The sequence below is a fragment of the Tachypleus tridentatus genome, unplaced genomic scaffold (genome assembly GCF_004210375.1).
Source record: "Tachypleus tridentatus isolate NWPU-2018 unplaced genomic scaffold, ASM421037v1 Hic_cluster_1, whole genome shotgun sequence".
NCBI lineage: Eukaryota > Metazoa > Arthropoda > Merostomata > Xiphosura > Limulidae > Tachypleus > Tachypleus tridentatus.
The window spans coordinates 28,497,685-28,517,815 of NW_027467777.1; the positions used below are offsets into that span (position 1 = coordinate 28,497,685).

Consider the following 20,131-nt stretch of genomic DNA (forward strand, 5'->3'; position numbering starts at 1 on the left):
TTTACTTCAGCTACAGTTGTAGCCACAATACATTGTTTTCACCACATTCCAACCATTTTATAAACTTATTGTTATGATTTACTTCAGCTACAGTTGTAGATACAATACACTGTTTTCACCACATTCCAACCATTTTATAAACTTATTGTTATGATTTACTTCAGCTACAGTTGTAGCCACAATACATTGTTTTCACCACATTCCAACCATTTTATAAACTTATTGTTATGATTTACTTCAGCTACAGTTGTAGCCACAATACATTGTTTTCACCACATTCCAACCATTTTATAAACTTATTGTTATGATTTACTTCAGCTACAGTTGTAGCCACAATACATTGTTTTCACCACATTCCAACCATTTTATAAACTTATTGTTATGATTTACTTAATAAAAACCAGCTACAGTTGTAGCCACAATACATTGTTTTCACCACATTCCAACCATTTTATAAACTTATTGTTATGATTTACTTAATAAAAACCAGCTACAGTTGTAGCCACAATACATTGTTTTCACCACATTCCAACCATTTTATAAACTTATTGTTATGATTTACTTAATAAAACCAGCTACAGTTTTCACCACATTCCAACCATTTTATAAACTTATTGTTATGATTTACTTAATAAAAACCAGCTACAGTTGTAGCCACAATACATTGTTTTCACCACATTCCAACCATTTTATAAACTTATTGTTATGATTTACTTAATAAAATACATTGTTTTCAGCTTCACACAGTTGTAGCCACAATACATTGTTTTCACCACATTCCAACCATTTTATAAACTTATTGTTATGATTTACTTCAGCTACAGTTGTAGCTACAATACATTGTTTTCACCACATTCCAACCATTTTATAAACTTATTGTTATGATTTACTTCAGCTACAGTTGTAGCTACAATACATTGTTTTCACCACATTCCAACCATTTTATAAACTTATTGTTATGATTTACTTCAGCTACAGTTGTAGCTACAATACATTGTTTTCATCACATCATGGTGAAACATAACTTTTCACTGTTCTTACCAAAATAAAATATGTATCTAAAAACAACATATGAAAACCTGATTTACAAATACTATAATACAACTTGTTTTCCAGATAACTTTTATACAGCTGATTCTTGTAAGCACACACAAATCTCACTGTAGAGAGTTAAAGAAACAAAATTCGTGTACAAAGCTAAGTTTGTATAAGAGTAAGAGTTGAGAAGACAGGAATAATGAACTACAGTTAGAGCTGTACAAATCTCACCTCACAGTGACGGTGTACTTGTAACAAGGAACTACAGTTAGAGCTGTACAAATCTCACCTCACAATGATGGTGTACTTGTAACAAGGAACTACAGTTAGAGCTGTACAAATCTCACCTCACAGTGACGGTGTACTTGTAACAAGGAACTACAGTTAGAGCTGTACAAATCTCACCTCACAGTGACGGTGTACTTGTAACAAGGAACTACAGTTAGAGCTGTACAAATCTCACCTCACAGTGACGGTGTACTTGTAACAAGGAACTACAGTTAGAGCTGTACAAATCTCACCTCATAGTGACGGTGTACTTGTAACAAGAAACTACAGTTAGAGCTGTACAAATCTCACCTCACAGTGACGGTGTACTTGTAACAAGGAACTACAGTTAGAGCTGTACAAATCTCACCTCACAGTGACGGTGTACTTGTAACAAGGAACTACAGTTAGAGCTGTACAAATCTCACCTCACAGTGACGGTGTACTTGTAACAAGGAACTACAGTTAGAGCTGTACAAATCTCACCTCACAGTGACGGTGTACTTGTAACAAGGAACTACAGTTAGAGCTGTACAAATCTCACCTCACAGTAACGGTGTACTTGTAACAAGGTAGAAGTTTCTCCAAGTTTAAACAACGAGTAATCTCCTCCAATATTTTCTTGGTGTTACTTGACAACGAATCAGCAGAAACAGGTTGACTGCAGTGAAAATAAGCAACGTTTATTCTAAAACAATTAATCTTTTAAATGTTACTGATTAGCATTTACGTAGAAGTAAAATTTTATTTCTATTTTAAGCAGTATCTTTCAATGTGTTAGTACTCACATACACAGACCTGTCTGTTGAACGTTATAAATACCCTGAAGCATCAATATGAACATATCTACCCTGAAACATAACTGCAGATGTTATACTTAGCTTGACTTATCAGTACAGATGTTCTACATACCCTGAAGACTAGTATGGATGTTACACATACTGCAGCACCAGTACAGATGTTATACATAGCCTGACTTATCAGTCCAGATGTTACACTTAGCCTGACTTATCAGTACAGATGTTATACATACCCTGAAGACCAGTATGGATGTTATACATACTGCAGCACCAGTACAGATGTTATACATACCCTGAAGACCAGTATGGATGTGAAACATAGCTTGAAGCACCAGTACAGATGTTATATATACCCTGAAGACCAGTATGGATGTTATACATAGCTTGAAGCACCAGACAGAATGCTATACGTGCGTATCGATATTACGAGCAACCCTAAACCACCAGTATGGATGTTATACATACCCAGAAGCATCAATAACCGATACAGCTGGGGTCACTGTTTCTGCCAAAGCATCGATCAACGCAGCTCGGTAGTAGTTGTCACAAAACTGTAAAAAATTTGATGAATTACTCAAACCTTCTAAAAACCAAAACATTAAGTTACATATGAAAACTTGAAACATTTGGAAGATGTTAAAGATTGTTCAGTTTCTATACAATAAACATGAATGGTTGAAATAGCTTATACACTTCAACCTTACTGCACAGAGTGGATTCATTATCTACAACATCACCAACTAAACACAGCTACTGGATGACACATGTCAAGTCTTACTTCACTACTGCATAATGTACATCAAGCCTTACTTCACTACTGTACAATGTACATCAAGCCTTACTTCACTACTGTACAATGTACATCAAGCCTTACTTCACTACTGTACAATGTACATCAAGCCTTACTTCACTACTGCATAATGTACATTAAGCCTTACTTCACTACTGCATAATGTACATCAAGCCTTACTTCACTACTACATAATGTACATCAAGCCTTACTTCACTACTACATAATGTACATTAAGCCTTACTTCACTACTACATAATGTACATTAAGCCTTACTTCACTACTACATAATGTACATTAAGCCTTACTTCACTACTGTATAATGTACATTAAGCCTTACTTCACTACTGTATAATGTACATTAAGCCTTACTTCACTCCTTACAATGTACATCATGTCTTACTTCACTACTGCATAATGTACATCGAGCCTTACTTCACTACTGTACAATGTACATCGAGCCTTACTTCACTACTGTACAATGTCCATCGAGCCTTACTTCACTACTGTACAATGTCCATCGAGCCTTACTTCACTACTGTATAATGTACATCCAGTCTTACTTCACTACTGTATAATGTACATCATGTCTTACTTCACTACTGTATAATGTACATCATGTCTTACTTCACTACTGTATAATATACATCATGTCTTACTTCACTACTGTAGAATGTACATCATGTCTTCCCTACCGTACAATGTACATCAAGTCTTACTTCACTACTGTACAATGTACATCGAGCCTTACTTTACTACCGTACAATGTACATGAAGTCTTACTTCACTACTGTATAATGTACATCATGTCTTACTTCACTACTTATAATGTACATGAAGCCTTACTTCACTACTGTACAATGTACATCATGTCTTATTTCACTACTGTATAATGTACATGAAGTCTTACTACACTACTGTACAATGTACATCATGTCTTACTTCACTACTGTATAATGTACATGAAGTCTTACTTCACTACTGTATAATGTACATGAAGTCTTACTTCACTACTGTATAATGTACATGAAGCCTTACTTCACTACTGTACAATGTACATCATGTCTTACTTCACTACTGTATAATGTACATGAAGTCTTACTTCACTACTGTACAATGTACATCATGTCTTACTTCACTACTGTATAATGTACATGAAGCCTTACTTCACTACTGTATAATGTACATGAAGCCTTACTTCACTACTGTATAATGTACATGAAGTCTTACTTCACTACTGTACAATGTACATCATGTCTTACTTCACTACTGTATAATGTACATGAAGCCTTACTTCACTACTGTATAATGTACATGAAGCCTTACTTCACTACTGTATAATGTACATGAAGCCTTACTTCACTACTGTATAATGTACATGAAGTCTTACTTCACTACTGTATAATGTACATGAAGCCTTACTTCACTACTGTACAATGTACATCATGTCTTACTTCACAACTGTAAATGTACAGCAAGTCTTACTTCACTACTGTACAATGTACATCATGTCTTACTTCACTACTGTATAATGTACATGAAGCCTTACTTCACTAATGTACAATGTACATCAAGTCTCACTTCACTACTTATAATGTACATGAAGCCTTACTTCACTACTGTACAATGTTCACCATGTGTTACATCACTAGTGAGTCATGAACTCCACAAACCAACTACTCTATCAGTTTGAAACTTAACATTTTAACTGTATATTCAATAATTTGAAAAAATGTTTAACATTTTATACACGTTGTCAAAATACAAAAAAGTAAAACATTCATAAATATATATTATTATTCTATTGTTTTTACATGTTAAAGAAATATTATAAAAAATCCATACACTAGATAATGACAATGCAATACTGTTCATACCTTATTCACGGTATTAACACCTCAACGTGTCACTGAAACAAATGGTGTTACTGTTGATACCTAATTCTTGGTGTAATCACCTCAACGTGTTACAGAAACAAACAGTATTACTGTTCATACCTCATTCTTAGTGTTAACACCTCAACGTGCCACAGAAACACACAGTATTACTGTTCATACCTCATTCTTGGTGTTAACACCTCAACGTGTCACAGAAACACACAGTATTACTGTTCATACCTCATTCTTGGTGTTAACACCTCAACGTGTCACAGAAACACACAGTATTACTGTTCATACCTCATTCTTGGTGTTAATACCTCAACATGTCACAGAAACACACGTTATTATTGTTCATACCTCATTCTTGGTGTTAACACCTTAATGTGTCACAGAAACACACAGTATTACTGTTCATACCTTATTCTTGGTGTTAACACCTCAACATATCACAGAAACACACAGTATTACTGTTCATACCTCATTCTTGGTGTTAATACCTCAACATGTCACAGAAACACACGTTATTATTGTTCATACCTTATTCTTACTGTTGTCATTATACTTGAACAAGTCTAATAAAAACCGGAGAACTTCAGATGGAATAATTCCATGTACAGTCCTCAGGCCTGCCATAGCAACAGGAATAGTCTAGAAATAGAGAAAATTACAACCAAAGTTTCATTAGTAACAGACATACAGTTTTGGGATAATTTTACTTTAAATGTATATGCTTCAAGTCTTTGGTTAACTGTCAAATACAATTAAAAAATCCTTCAAACTTCTAAGTTGTTTGTCAGAAACCAATTTTTTCTTGAAAATATACAGACATTTAAAAATAGAGTCAAACTTATCACTCAAACCTTTTGAATGAAATATCGCTGAAAGTTGCTAAAGTTATTCTGCCGAATGATATTAGGAGATGAATGTGAACTAAACATTTTTTTGAATATCATCATCATAGCTGGGGGGCCTGTCCAAGTTGTGACCATTGCATTTGCCACCTGGTGATAAAACACAAAACTATTGCATTATAAACTACATTTTTATGTTTCATACATAATTCTATGGCAAGCACAGGCGGTATGTACACCACAAACCTCCATATAACTAAGTAAATAAAGAAATATATGACATTAAATCCAAATTTAACTTTATCCATTAGTAAAGAAGTAATCTGTTTAGAATTTCACCCAAATTTATAACTTTTTGTAAAACTTTACAATAATAAGTAATTACTTAGGGAAAATGATTTTGCAAATACTTTGCAAAAATAAAATACAATGTTTAATAACATATTTTCAAAAACAAAGTGAGTAGGTAATATTAATTTAAAAAACAAACATTATAAAGAAACAAACCATTAATTTTAAAATATTTTTATCATTAAACACTGAAAGAGACTGAAATTATGACTTACCTTTTGTAAACACATGGCAGCTAAACATCTGATTCTATAAAAACACTGTTCATTTTCAATAGTGTCTGTTAGAGCTAACCGAGTTGATGGGACAGGATATCGTTCTAATGACGTAATTGCCTGAAATAAAGTATTTTCATTTTTATGTACATAAAATTTGTGAATCTCAAATAATAGGTTACAACAAAGCTATCGCTGTTTCTCAGATCGTGTAGTTTATTGTAATCTGTACAATGTGACACAGAATGCTAACTCGCTCTTTAAACAAAATATATAAAAACTTGGTGATTCTTCAATCTAATATTTCATTTCGATATAAGATGCTATCAAGCCTTCAATATTAGTTGAATATCTGACAGGTTACCTTGTGATCCAAACACTATTCTGATCCTACAACATTACCAGAGATGCCAACTATTTCAAATGACTGAGCGTAATGATTGTAGACAGAGCCCTTTATCATTTGTGGCTACTAGGCCTAACCAATGTCTCCAAGCTGTTTATTGTTATATTATTATTATAACTATTATTATATATTACTGATATAGATTGCTCATTTATGGCTGTGTTTTGTGTATTTAATAAATAAATTTTTAAAAAATTCTTTTGAAATTGTCTTTTATTTAGTTCAGAGTAACAAACATACTGGTAAAACAACATTGAACATGCACAAACAGTAAACAGAAAAAGCCTTCGTGCAAGGACTAGTTTGTATCATGTTTATGACACTGTGAACATCACTTCTGCATTTAGGGTTTCATATTTTGAATTCTTACTTATAAATGTCGTTATCTGCATCATTTTTGTCTTTGCCTCAGCCTTTTGTTGGTGAGATGTCGATTTTGTACGTCTGGAACAATCGTTTATCCCGCCATGTGCCACAGAAATATTGATGTGACAAACTGTACAAAATGCACGACTGTCACTGACTTTTGATGCAATTACCGGATATTTTGCACTATACTCTTTCCTAAATTTTTGATTCACAGTTTCAGTCCTTTTAGATTTGCCAGAAACAAGACAATCTGGTGAACGAGGCCTCTTTTTTTCCATCTTGTGAATGATCGCATTGATGTTTCAATGCCACTTAGAAAATGAGAAATACCCATCTACGTGAGCGCTGATTGGCTGACAAGCACTGATGACATAACTGTGGATTCCCCCATGTACCCAATAGGAGAAGCACTGCACTCAAACTACTGGTAGACATCGAAGATAAAAATATTTTTTATTATTTCAAGCACAAAAATGATTATGGCAAGTAGCCATTTGGACTATGTCTTTTATTTATCATCAAAATTTATTTGTATCTCACAACATTTCTTTTCACCCCTTTCAAGCCCTGGGGGAACAATTTATCACTTTACTGTATAGACCTATATAATATATAATAATTTGGGAGTTGCAACAACTCATAATATTTGTCTGTATCAGCATATAGTCGTAAGGTATACACCAAAATCATAATGATTATACTCAAATCGTAATGTTTGGCATCTCTGCATTACTGATTCAGCCATCTGATCAAGACATCATTCTGATCCTACAACATTACTGAATATTCACTGATTCAGCCACCTGATCTATACATTGTTCTGATCCTACAACATTACTGAATATTAACTGATTCAGCCATCTCATCTAGACATCATTCTGATCCTACAACATTACTGATTATTAACTGATTCAGCCACCTGATCTAGATATTGTTCTGGTTTGACAACATTACTGATCATTAACTGATTCAGCCACCTGATCTAGACATTGTTCTGATCCTACAATATTACTGATTATTAACTGATTCAGCCACCTGATCTAGACATTGTTCTGATCCTACAACATTACTGATTATTAACTGATTCAGCCACCTGATCTAGACATCCTTCTGATCCTACAACTTTACTGATTATTAACTGATTCAGCTACATGATCTAGACATTGTTCTGGTCTAACAACATGACTGATTATTAACTGATTCAGTCACCTGATCTAGATATTTTTCTGGTCTGATAACAATACTGATTATTAATTGATTCAGCCACCTGATCTAAACATTGTTCTGGTCCTACAACATTACTGAATATTAACTGATTCAGCCATCTGACCTAGACATTGTTCTGATCCTACAACATTACTGATTATTAACTGATTCAGCCACATGATATAGACATTGTTCTGATCTTACAACATTACTGATTATTAACTGATTCAGCCACCTGATCTAGACATTGTTCTGATCCTACAATATTACTGATTATTAACTGATTCAGCCACATGATCCAGACATTGTTCTGGTCCTACAACATTACTGATTATTGACTGATTCAGCCACCTGATCCTACAACATTACTGATTATTAACTGATTCAGCCACCTGATCTAGACATTGTTCTGATCCTACAACATTACTGAATATTAACTGATTCAGCCATCTGATCTAGACATCATTCTGATCCTACAACATTACTGATTATTAACTGATTCAGCCACCTGATCTAGATATTGTTCTGGTTTGACAACATTACTGATTATTGACTGATTCAGCCACCTGATCCTACAACATTACTGACTATTAACTGACTCAGCCACCTGATCTAGATATTGTTCTGGTTTGACAACATTACTGATCATTAACTGATTCAGCCACCTGATCTAGACATTGTTCTGATCCTACAATATTACTGATTATTAACTGATTCAGCCACATGATCCAGACATTGTTCTGGTCCTACAACATTACTGATTATTGACTGATTCAGCCACCTGATCCTACAACATTACTGATTATTAACTGATTCAGCCACATGATCCAGACATTGTTCTGGTCCTACAAAATTACTGATTATTGACTGATTCAGCCATCTGATCTAGACATTGTTCTGATCCTACAACATTACTGATCATTAACTGATTCAGCCACCTGATCTAGATATTGTTCTGGTTTGACAACATTACTGATCATTAACTGATTCAGCCACCTGATCCTACAACATTACTGATTATTAACTGATTCAGCCACCTGATCTAGACATTGTTCTGATCCTACAACATTACTGATTATTAACTGATTCAGCCACCTGATCTAAACATTGTTCTGATCCTACAACTTTACTGATTATTAACTGATTCAGCTACATGATCTAGACATTGTTCTGGTCTGACAACATGACTGATTATTAACTGATTCAGTCACCTGATCTAGACATTGTTCTAACCCTACAACATTACTCATTATTAACTGATTCAGCCACCTGATCCAGACATCATTCTGATCCTAAAACATTACTGAATATTAACTGATTCAGCCATCTGATCTAGACATCATTCTGATCCTACAACATTACTGATTATTAACTGATTCAGCCACCTGATCTAGACATTGTTCTGATCCTACAACATTACTGATTATTAACTGATTCAGCCACATGATCCAGACATTGTTGTGGTCCTACAACATTACTGATTATTGACTGATTCAGCCACCTGATCCTACAACATTACTGATTATTAACTGATTCAGCCACCTGATCTAGACATTGTTCTGATCCTACAACATTACTGAATATTAATTGATTCAGCCATCTGATCTAGACATCATTCTGATCCTACAACATTACTGATTATTAAGTGATTCAGCCACCTGATCTAGATATTGTTCTGGTTTGACAACATTAGCGATCATTAACTGATTCAGCCACCTGATCTAGACATTGTTCTGATCCTACAATATTACTGATTATTAACTGATTCAGCCACATGATCGAGACATTGTTCTGGTCCTACAACATTACTGATTATTGACTGATTCAGCCACCTGATCCTACAACATTACTGATTATTGACTGATTCAGCCACCTGATCCTACAACATTACTGATTATTGACTGATTCAGCCACCTGATCCTACAACATTACTGATTATTAACTGATTCAGCCACCTGATCTAGACATTGTTCTGATCCTACAACATTACTGATTATTAACTGATTCAGCCACCTGATCTAGACATCCTTCTGATCCTACAACTTTACTGATTATTAACTGATTCAGCTACATGATCTAGACATTGTTCTGGTCTAACAACATGACTGATTATTAGCTGATTCAGTCACCTGATCTAGATATTGTTCTGGTCTGATAACAATACTGATCATTAACTGATTCAGTCACCTGATCTAGACATTGTTCTGATCCTACAATATTACTGATTATTAACTGATTCAGCCACATGATCCAGACATTGTTCTGGTCCTACAACATTACTGATTATTGACTGATTCAGCCACCTGATCCTACAACATTACTGATTATTAACTGATTCAGCCACCTGATCTAGACATCCTTCTGATCCTACAACTTTACTGATTATTAACTGATTCAGCTACATGATCTAGACATTGTTCTGGTCTAACAACATGACTGATTATTAACTGATTCAGTCACCTGATCTAGATATTGTTCTGGTCTGATAACAATACTGATTATTAATTGATTCAGCCACCTGATCTAGACATTGTTCTGGTCCTACAACATTACTGAATATTAAATAATTCAGCCACATGATATAGACATTGTTCTGATCTTACAACATTACTCATTATTAACTGATTCACCCACCTGATCTAGACATTGTTCTGATCCTACAATATTACTGATTATTAACTGATTCAGCCACATGATCTAGACATCATTCTGATCCTACAACATTACTGATTATTAACTGATTCAGCCACCTGATCTAGATATTGTTCTGGTTTGACAACATTACTGATCATTAACTGATTCAGCCACCTGATCTAGACATTGTTCTGATCCTACAATATTACTGATTATTAACTGATTCAGTCACATGAACCAGACATTCTTCTGGTCCTACAACATTACTGATTATTGACTGATTCAGCCACCTGATCCTACAACTTTACTGATTATTAACTGATTCAGCCACCTGATCTAGACATTGTTCTGATCCTACAACATTACTGAATATTAACTGATTCAGCCATCTGATCTAGAGATCATTCTGATCCTACAACATTACTGATTATTAATTGATTCAGCTACATGATCCAGACATTGTTCTGGTCCTACAAAATTACTGATTATTGACTGATTCAGCCATCTGATCTAGACATTGTTCTGATCCTACAACATTACTGATCATTAACTGATTCAGCCATCTGATCTAGAGATCATTCTGATCCTACAACATTACTGATTATTAACTGATTCAGCCACATGATCCAGACATTGTTCTGGTCCTACAAAATTACTGATTATTGACTGATTCAGCCATCTGATCTAGACATTGTTCTGATCCTACAACATTACTGATCATTAACTGATTCAGCCACCTGATCTAGATATTGTTCTGGTTTGACAACATTACTGATCATTAACTGATTCAGCCACCTGATCCTACAACATTACTGATTATTAACTGATTCAGCCACCTGATCTAGACATTGTTCTGATCCTACAACATTACTGATTATTAACTGATTCAGCCACCTGATCTAGACATCCTTCTGATCCTACAACTTTACTGATTATTAACTGATTCAGCTACATGATCTAGACATTGTTCTGGTCTGACAACATGACTGATTATTAACTGATTCAGTCACCTGATCTAGATATTGTTCTGGTCTGATAAGAATACTGATTATTAATTGATTCAGCCACCTGATCTAGACATTGTTCTGGTCCTACAACATTACTGATTATTAACTGATTCAGCCACCTGATCTAGACATTGTTCTGATACTACAATATTACTGATTATTAACTGATTCAGCCACCTGATCTAGATATTGTTCTGGTTTGACAACATTACTGATCATTAACTGATTCAGCCACCTGATCTAGATATTGTTCTGGTTTGACAACATTACTGATCATTAACTGATTCAGCCACCTGATCCTACAACATTACTGATTATTAACTGATTCAGCCACCTGATCTATACATTGTTCTGATCCTACAACATTACTGATTATTAACTGATTCAGCCATCTGATCTAGACATCATTCTGATCCTACAACATTACTGATTAGTAACTGATTCAGCCACCTGATCTAGATATTGTTCTGGTTTGACAACATTACTGATCATTAACTGATTCAGCCACCTGATCTAGATATTGTTCTGATCCTACAATATTACTGATTATTAACTGATTCAGTCACATGAACCAGACATTCTTCTGGTCCTACAACATTACTGATTATTGACTGATTCAGCCACCTGATCCTACAACATTACTGATTATTAACTGATTCAGCCACCTGATCTAGACATTGTTCTGATCCTACAACATTACTGAATATTAACTGATTCAGCCATCTGATCTAGAGATCATTCTGATCCTACAACATTACTGATTATTAACTGATTCAGCCACCTGATCTAGATATTGTTCTGGTTTGACAACATTACTGATTATTAACTGATTCAGCCACCTGATCTAGACATTGTTCTGATCCTACAATATTACTGATTATTAACTGATTCAGCCACATGATCCAGACATTGTTCTGGTCCTACAACATTACTGATTATTGACTGATTCAGCCACCTGATCCTACAACATTACTGATTATTAACTGATTCAGCCACCTGATCTAGACATTGTTCTGATCCTACAACATTACTGATTATAAACTGATTCAGCCACCTGATCTAGACATCCTTCTGATCCTACAACTTTACTGATTATTAACTGATTCAGCTACATGATCTAGACATTGTTCTGGTCTGACAACATGACTGATTATTAACTGATTCAGTCACCTGATCTAGATATTGTTCTGGTCTGATAACAATACTGATTATTAATTAATTCAGCCACCTGATCTAGACATTGTTCTGGTCCTACAACATTACTGATTATTAACTGATTCAGCCACCTGATCCCACAACATTACTGATTATTAACTGAATCAGCCACCTGACCTAAACATCCTTCTGATTCTACAACATTACTGATTATTAACTGATTCAGCCACATGATCTAGACATTGTTCTGGTCCTACAACATTACTGATTATTAACTGATTCAGCCACCTGATCTAGACATTGTTCTGGTCCTACAATATTACTGATTATTAACTGATTCAGTCACATGATCTAGACATCATTCTGATCCTACAACAGTACTGATTATTAACTGATTCAGCCACCTGATGTAGACATTGTTCTGATCCTACAACAGTACTGATTATTAACTGATTCAGCCACCAGATGTAGACATTGTTCTGATCCTACATTACTGATTATTAACTGATTCAGCCACCTGATGTAGACATTGTTCTGATCCTACATTACTGAATATTAACTGATTCAGCCACCTGATCTACATACCATTTTGAGCATATAATATTAATGATGTATAACAGATTTAGCAACACCATAAAAAAAAGTTAAAATTTAAATTAACAAATGAATGAGTGATTTCTCTCAATTATAAATAACCTCAAAACTAGAATTCTCATATGGAATCAGGTGAAATCTTACTTCCATCTGAGCAGTGACATCTCGTTCATAACGTAGTTGGTACTGCCACTGATAGTCTGGCTGCTCAAAAACCACCTGCCTTAACAGTTGAAAATCAGGGTCAATACGAATCCACAGCACAGGAGAGTCTGCACTGTAAAAACAGAGCTTTGTTAGAAAGTTAAAGGATCACCACCTGTGTTAACAGTTGAAAATCAGGGTCAATACGGATCCACAGCACAGAATAACCTGAGGTGCTTCCAAAAAGAGCTTTATTGGGTAATTAACTTTCTCAGGACAGACTAATTCCGATTGACCAGACTAGTAACCATCTTGTGTTAGTGGAAATATGTTCATAAAACATGGTATTTATAATGCTTTTCTATAAAAAATATCAGATTAAATCTTACATTTTTAAGCAATGTTTTACTCATTTTCATTTACACATGTTGTCAACACACAAAATAATTTTCATTTTAAGATTAAAAATATCTTTATGCACCGAAAATTTTCAAAATTCACGTGTGAAATCTTTATAATATCCAGATATTTATTACATGTTTCTTAAGAACATCCTCATACTGTTATGTTCACTAAGGAATCTCTGTTTGGGTGCAGCTGATTACATCAATCTTGTAAACACCACAGAAAATAAGAAAATATATATAAATTATTTAGGATAACTAAACATTATAACACAAAAACACAAAGGTTTAGTCTATATATCTTAAGTCTCATTACGTTATAGATTTATGTACATTCATTATTTTTATCATATCAACCTTTCAGCCATGCTTAACTAGAGTTACATTAGTTACAATGATGTGGTACACACGCACGTTACTATATCCAAAAATATAAAACTTGTCTATACAAAGTAACTTATCTTGCTGTATTTATTTTGTACAATACAGTCAAACTTTAGTTTTAATACATTATAAATACTATGTATTTATTTTGTACAATACAGTCACACTTTAGTTTTCATACATTATAAATACTATGTATTTATTTTGTACAATACAGTCACACTTTAGTTTTAATACTATTTATAAATACTATGTATTTATTTTGTACAACACAGTCACACATTAGTTTTAATACTATTTATAAATACTATGTATTTATTTTGTACAACACAGTCACACTTTAGTTTTAATTAATACTATTTATAAATACTATGTATTTATTTTGTACAATACAGTCACACTTTAGTTTTAATACTATTTATAAATACTATGTATTTATTTTGTACAATACAGTCACACTTTAGTTTTAATACTATTTATAAATACTATGTATTTATTTTGTACAATACAGTCACACTTTAGTTTTAATACATTATAAATACTATGTATTTATTTTGTACAATACAGTCACACTTTAGTTTTAATACTATTTATAAATACTATGTATTTATTTTGTACAACACAGTCACACTTTAGTTTTAATACTATTTATAAATGTTATGTATTTATTTTGTACAACACAGTCACACTTTAGTTTTAATACTATTTATAAATACTATGTATTTATTTTGTACAATAGAGTCACACTTTAGTTTTAATACTATTTATAAATACTATGTATTTATTTTGTACAACACAGTCACACTTTAGTTTTAATACTATTTATAAATACTATGTATTTATTTTGTACAATACAGTCACACTTTAGTTTTAATACATTATAAATACTATGTATTTATTTTGTACAATACAGTCACACTTTAGTTTTAATACTATTTATAAATACTATGTATTTATTTTGTACAATACAGTCACACTTTAGTTTTAATACTATTTATAAATACTATGTATTTATTTTGTACAATACAGTCACACTTTAGTTTTAATACTATTTATAAATACTATGTATTTATTTTGTACAATACAGTCACACTTTAGTTTTAATACTATTTATAAATACTATGTATTTATTTTGTACAATACAGTCACACTTTAGTTTTAATACATTATAAATACTATGTATTTATTTTGTACAATACAGTCACACTTTAGTTTTAATACTATTTATAAATACTATGTATTTATTTTGTACAATACAGTCACACTTTAGTTTTAATACTATTTATAAATACTATGTATTTATTTTGTACAATACAGTCACACTTTAGTTTTAATACATTATAAATACTGTGTATTTATTTTGTACAATACAGCCACACTTTAGTTTTAATACTATTTATAAATACTATGTATTTATTTTGTACAATACAGTCACACTTTAGTTTTAATACTATTTATAAATACTATGTATTTATTTTGTACAATACAGTCACACTTTAGTTTTAATACATTATAAATACTATGTATTTATTTTGTACAATACAGTCACACTTTAGTTTTAATACTATTTATAAATACTATGTATTTATTTTGTACAACACAGTCACACTTTAGTTTTAATACTATTTATAAATACTATGTATTTATTTTGTACAATACAGTCACACTTTAGTTTTAATACATTATAAATACTATGTATTTATTTTGTACAATACAGTCACACTTTAGTTTTAATACATTATAAATACTATTTATAAATAAGTTTTTACTCATTTTTCTTAAGCATGAAACAGTAAATAAAGTATAGCAACAATTACTTCTAGTTATGACCTTTGTACTTGTTTGTTGCTTACAATAAACTGCTAAGCCTTATAAACGTTTGCATGTGGAGGATGTGAGATGAAATATTTCTTTTTAGGTTTCACACATATATTTTGAAATAACTATCAGTCATAAATAACTTTATCTATACCACAGAATAACACCATAATTTGTCAAACTTAGTAACTAAGTTGTACTTGGGTTTAAAATATTAAATTTCAAGCCCACTAGTGCTTGAAACCCACCATGAAAAGAACAAGTTTTACATCCTAATATTTCATAGTGACCATTAGAAGGTCACTGTAAGCTTTCAAATACACACACCACTGGGTGAGAAAGGTGTATGTAAGCAACTATTCTCAAGAGCCAAAGGGTGGGAAGGAACACCTTGGTTGATTGAATAAATATATTATCTAATAAAATAGAAAAGATAGTGCAAACTTGTTTTATAGTTTAACTTAACAACATCAGTAATTTGTGAAAACTAAACAACTATGTGTGGACATCAAAAACATCTAATTTAAACCAATTCTCTATTCAACATACCATGTGACATGCAAAAACTGATGTTTAGATGTTTTTCTTATATTTACTTTTAAATTAAGAAATTAATTTACATACAAAACTAAAGTTAAAACTACAATCTACAATTTGATACCAAATTTATTAACAAACATTAATACAATATTGAATGTCAGTTAACAAATGTAATGACATGGCTTTGACCTGTGTCGATAGAATTAAAGAATTTCAAAAATTAAACATCAACCACTTTTGTCAGTTAGAACTATATGGATTATGTTGGTCCATAACACAGTGTATCTAAATAATAATTTAAACTATTTAAACAATTTCCCCAAATACCATCTACAGCATAGGAAAACCTCTAGTGTTTCTAACTAATTAATAAATAGTTTTTGTTAATCTATATCAATTTAAACCTATTTTTATTGTACATAGTAAGAACTGGGTGTGAAGGTGAAACTTACTCCATGGAGCTCAGATCCATGTCAACCTCTTCTCCTGTGCACAGAGGTATCTTTTTCTTCTTATTCCTAAAGGAGAAACAAAACAAAAACACCAGAGGAGATACTTCTCAGTAGTTACGCAAATGTTTTAGAAAACAGATTTCCTTCTTTACAACACAATAACATGAATCAAAATAAGCCTGGATTGTGGTTTCAGTGCCAACAATTACCAATCTTCTTAATATGGGACCCTACAAAGTTATTACTGTTCTGGTTTTTTTTTTCTTATAACATACACATTTATCATGCACTTTCTAAGGAACCTATAATTTATCTGTGAATAAAAAATGAGAGGTAATGTCATGTCAAGTAGGATTAGCTTATCTTGAACCAAGTGTGGCAGCAGGTGATGTCATGTCAAGTAGGGTTATCTTATCTTCAACCAAGTGTGGCAGCAGGTGATGTCATGTCAAGTGGGATTATTTTATCTTGAACGAAGAGTGGTAACAGGTGATGTCATGTCAAATAGGGTTAGCTTATCCTCAACCAAGAGTAGCAGCATGTGATGTCATGTCAAGTAGGATTAGCTTATCTTGAACCAAGTGTGGCAGCAGGTGATGTCATGTCAAGTAGGGTTATCTTATCTTCAACCAAGTGTGGCAGCAGGTGATGTCATGTCAAGTGGGATTATTTTATCTTGAACGAAGAGTGGTAACAGGTGATGTCATGTCAAATAGGGTTAGCTTATCCTCAACCAAGAGTAGCAGCATGTGATGTCATGTCAGGTAGGATTATCTTATCTTGAACCAAGTGTGGCAGCAGGTGATGTCATGGGTTATCTTATCTTCAACCAAGTAGCAGGTGATGTCATGTCAAGTGGGATTATTTTATCTTGAACCAGTGGTAGAGGTGATGTCATGTCAAATAGGGTTAGCTTATCCTCAACCAAGAGTAGCAGCATGTGATGTCATGTCAGGTAGGATTATCTTATCTTGAACCAAGTGTGGTAGCAGGTGATGTCATGTCAAATAGGGTTAGCTTACCTTGAACCAAGAGTGGTAGCAGGTGATGTCATGTCAAGTAGGGTTAGCTCACCTTGAACCAAGAGTGGCAGCAGGTGTGTCATGTCAAGGATTATCTTATCTTCAACCAAGAGTGGCAGCAGGTGATGTCATGTTAAATAGAATTATCTTATCTTGAACCAAGTGTGGCAGCAGGTGATGTCATGTTAAGAAGGTTTTTCTCATCTTCAACCAAGAGTGGCAGCAGGTGATGTCATGTCAAGTAGGATTATCTAATCTTCAACCAAGAGTGGCAGCAGGTGATGTCATGTCAAATAGGGTAAGCTTATCTTGAACCAAGTGTGGCAGCAGGTGATGTCATGTCAAGTAGGGTTATCTTATCCTCAACCAAGAGTGGCAGCATGTGATGTCATGTCAGGTAGGATTATCTTATCTTGAACCAACTGTGGTAGCAGGTGATGTCATGTCAAGTAGGGTTAGCTCACCTTGAACCAAGAGTGGCAGCAGATGATGTCATGTCAAATAGGGTTATCTTATCTTCAACCAAGAGTGGCAGCATGTGATGTCATGTTAAATAGAATTATCTTATCTTGAACCAAGTGTGGCAGCAGGTGATGTCATGTCAAATAGGATTATCTTATCTTCAACCAAGAGTGGCAGCAGGTGATGTCATGTCAAGTAGGGTTATCTTATCTTGAACCAAGTGTGGCAGCAGGTGATGTCATGTCAAATAGGATTATCTTATCTTCAACCAAGAGTGGCAGCAGGTGATGTCATGTTAAATAGAATTATCTTATCTTGAACCAAGTGTGGCAGCAGGTGATGTCATGTCAAATAGGGTAAGCTTACCTTGAACCAAGTGTGGCAGCAGGTGATGTCATGTCAAATAGGATTATCTTACCTTGAACCAAGAGTGGCAGCAGGTGATGTCATGTCAAGTAGGATTATCTAATCTTCAACCAAGAGTGGCAGCAGGTGATGTCACGTCAAGTAGGATTATCTTACCTTGAACCAAGAGTGGTAACAGGTGATGTCGTGTCAAATAAGATTATCTTGCCTTCAACCAAGAGTGGCAGCAGGTGATGTCATGTTAAGAAGGTTTTTCTCATCTTTGACTCTTATTAAAGTAGCAGGTGATTTCATGTTAAATTGGAACATCTTACTTTCAAATCTTGGAGTGGTAGGTGATGTTAAAGTAGGTTCCTCTTACCTTCAAGTCTTTTTAGAGTGACAGGTGATGTTGTGTTAAGTAGGGTTATTTTACCTTCAACTTCGGAGAGGTAGGTGATGTTTAACTAGGTTTATCTTACCTTTGACTTTTATTAGAGTGGCAAGTGATGCTGAGTTAAGTAGTGTTTTCTTACCTTTGTCTCCTGGAGTGGCAGGTGATGTTGAGTTAAGTAGTGTTTTCTTACCTTTGTCTCCTGGAGTGGCAGGTGATGTTGTGTTAAGGGGTTATTTTACCTTTGTCTCTTAGAGTGACAGGTGATGGGTTAAGTAGTGATTTCTTACCTCCATCTCTTGGAGTGGCAGGTGATGTTGTATTAAGGGGTTATTTTAACTTTGTCTCTTAGAGTGACAGGTGATGGGTTAAGTAGTGATTTCTTACTTTTGATTCTTGGAGTGACAAGTGATATTGTGTTAAGTATGGTTGTCTTACCTTCGACTCTTGGAGTGACAAGTGATGTTGAGTTAAGTATGGTGTCTTACCTTCGACTCTTGGAGTGACAGGTTATATCATGTCGAGTAGTATTCTCTTCTATTTGGAGGTTATGTTTAAATGTTCCATCTAACTCCTGAATGGTCACTGTTAGTGGACCCTAGA

The 20,131-nt window shown here is 33.6% G+C and overlaps 1 protein-coding gene across 4 annotated transcripts in view; it reads right to left on the reverse strand.

Moving 5' to 3' along the window:
* The window catches only part of Taf2 (TATA-box binding protein associated factor 2), a 99,144-nt gene that overhangs the window by 52,283 nt on the left and 26,730 nt on the right, over positions 1 to 20,131 (reverse strand). For 3 of the 4 annotated variants that reach the window (XM_076484825.1, XM_076484823.1, XM_076484826.1), the window contains 8 exons: positions 20,017 to 20,126; positions 17,306 to 17,371; positions 13,708 to 13,840; positions 6,193 to 6,312; positions 5,636 to 5,776; positions 5,313 to 5,423; positions 2,571 to 2,656; positions 1,850 to 1,966 (listed from right to left, as the gene is read on the reverse strand). In XM_076484825.1, coding sequence (XP_076340940.1) covers positions 1,850 to 1,966; positions 2,571 to 2,656; positions 5,313 to 5,423; positions 5,636 to 5,776; positions 6,193 to 6,312; positions 13,708 to 13,840; positions 17,306 to 17,371; positions 20,017 to 20,126 — 884 coding nt within the window. The remainder of the gene's footprint in view (positions 1 to 1,849; positions 1,967 to 2,570; positions 2,657 to 5,312; positions 5,424 to 5,635; positions 5,777 to 6,192; positions 6,313 to 13,707; positions 13,841 to 17,305; positions 17,372 to 20,016; positions 20,127 to 20,131) is intronic. The other variant, XM_076484827.1, reaches the window with a different exon arrangement.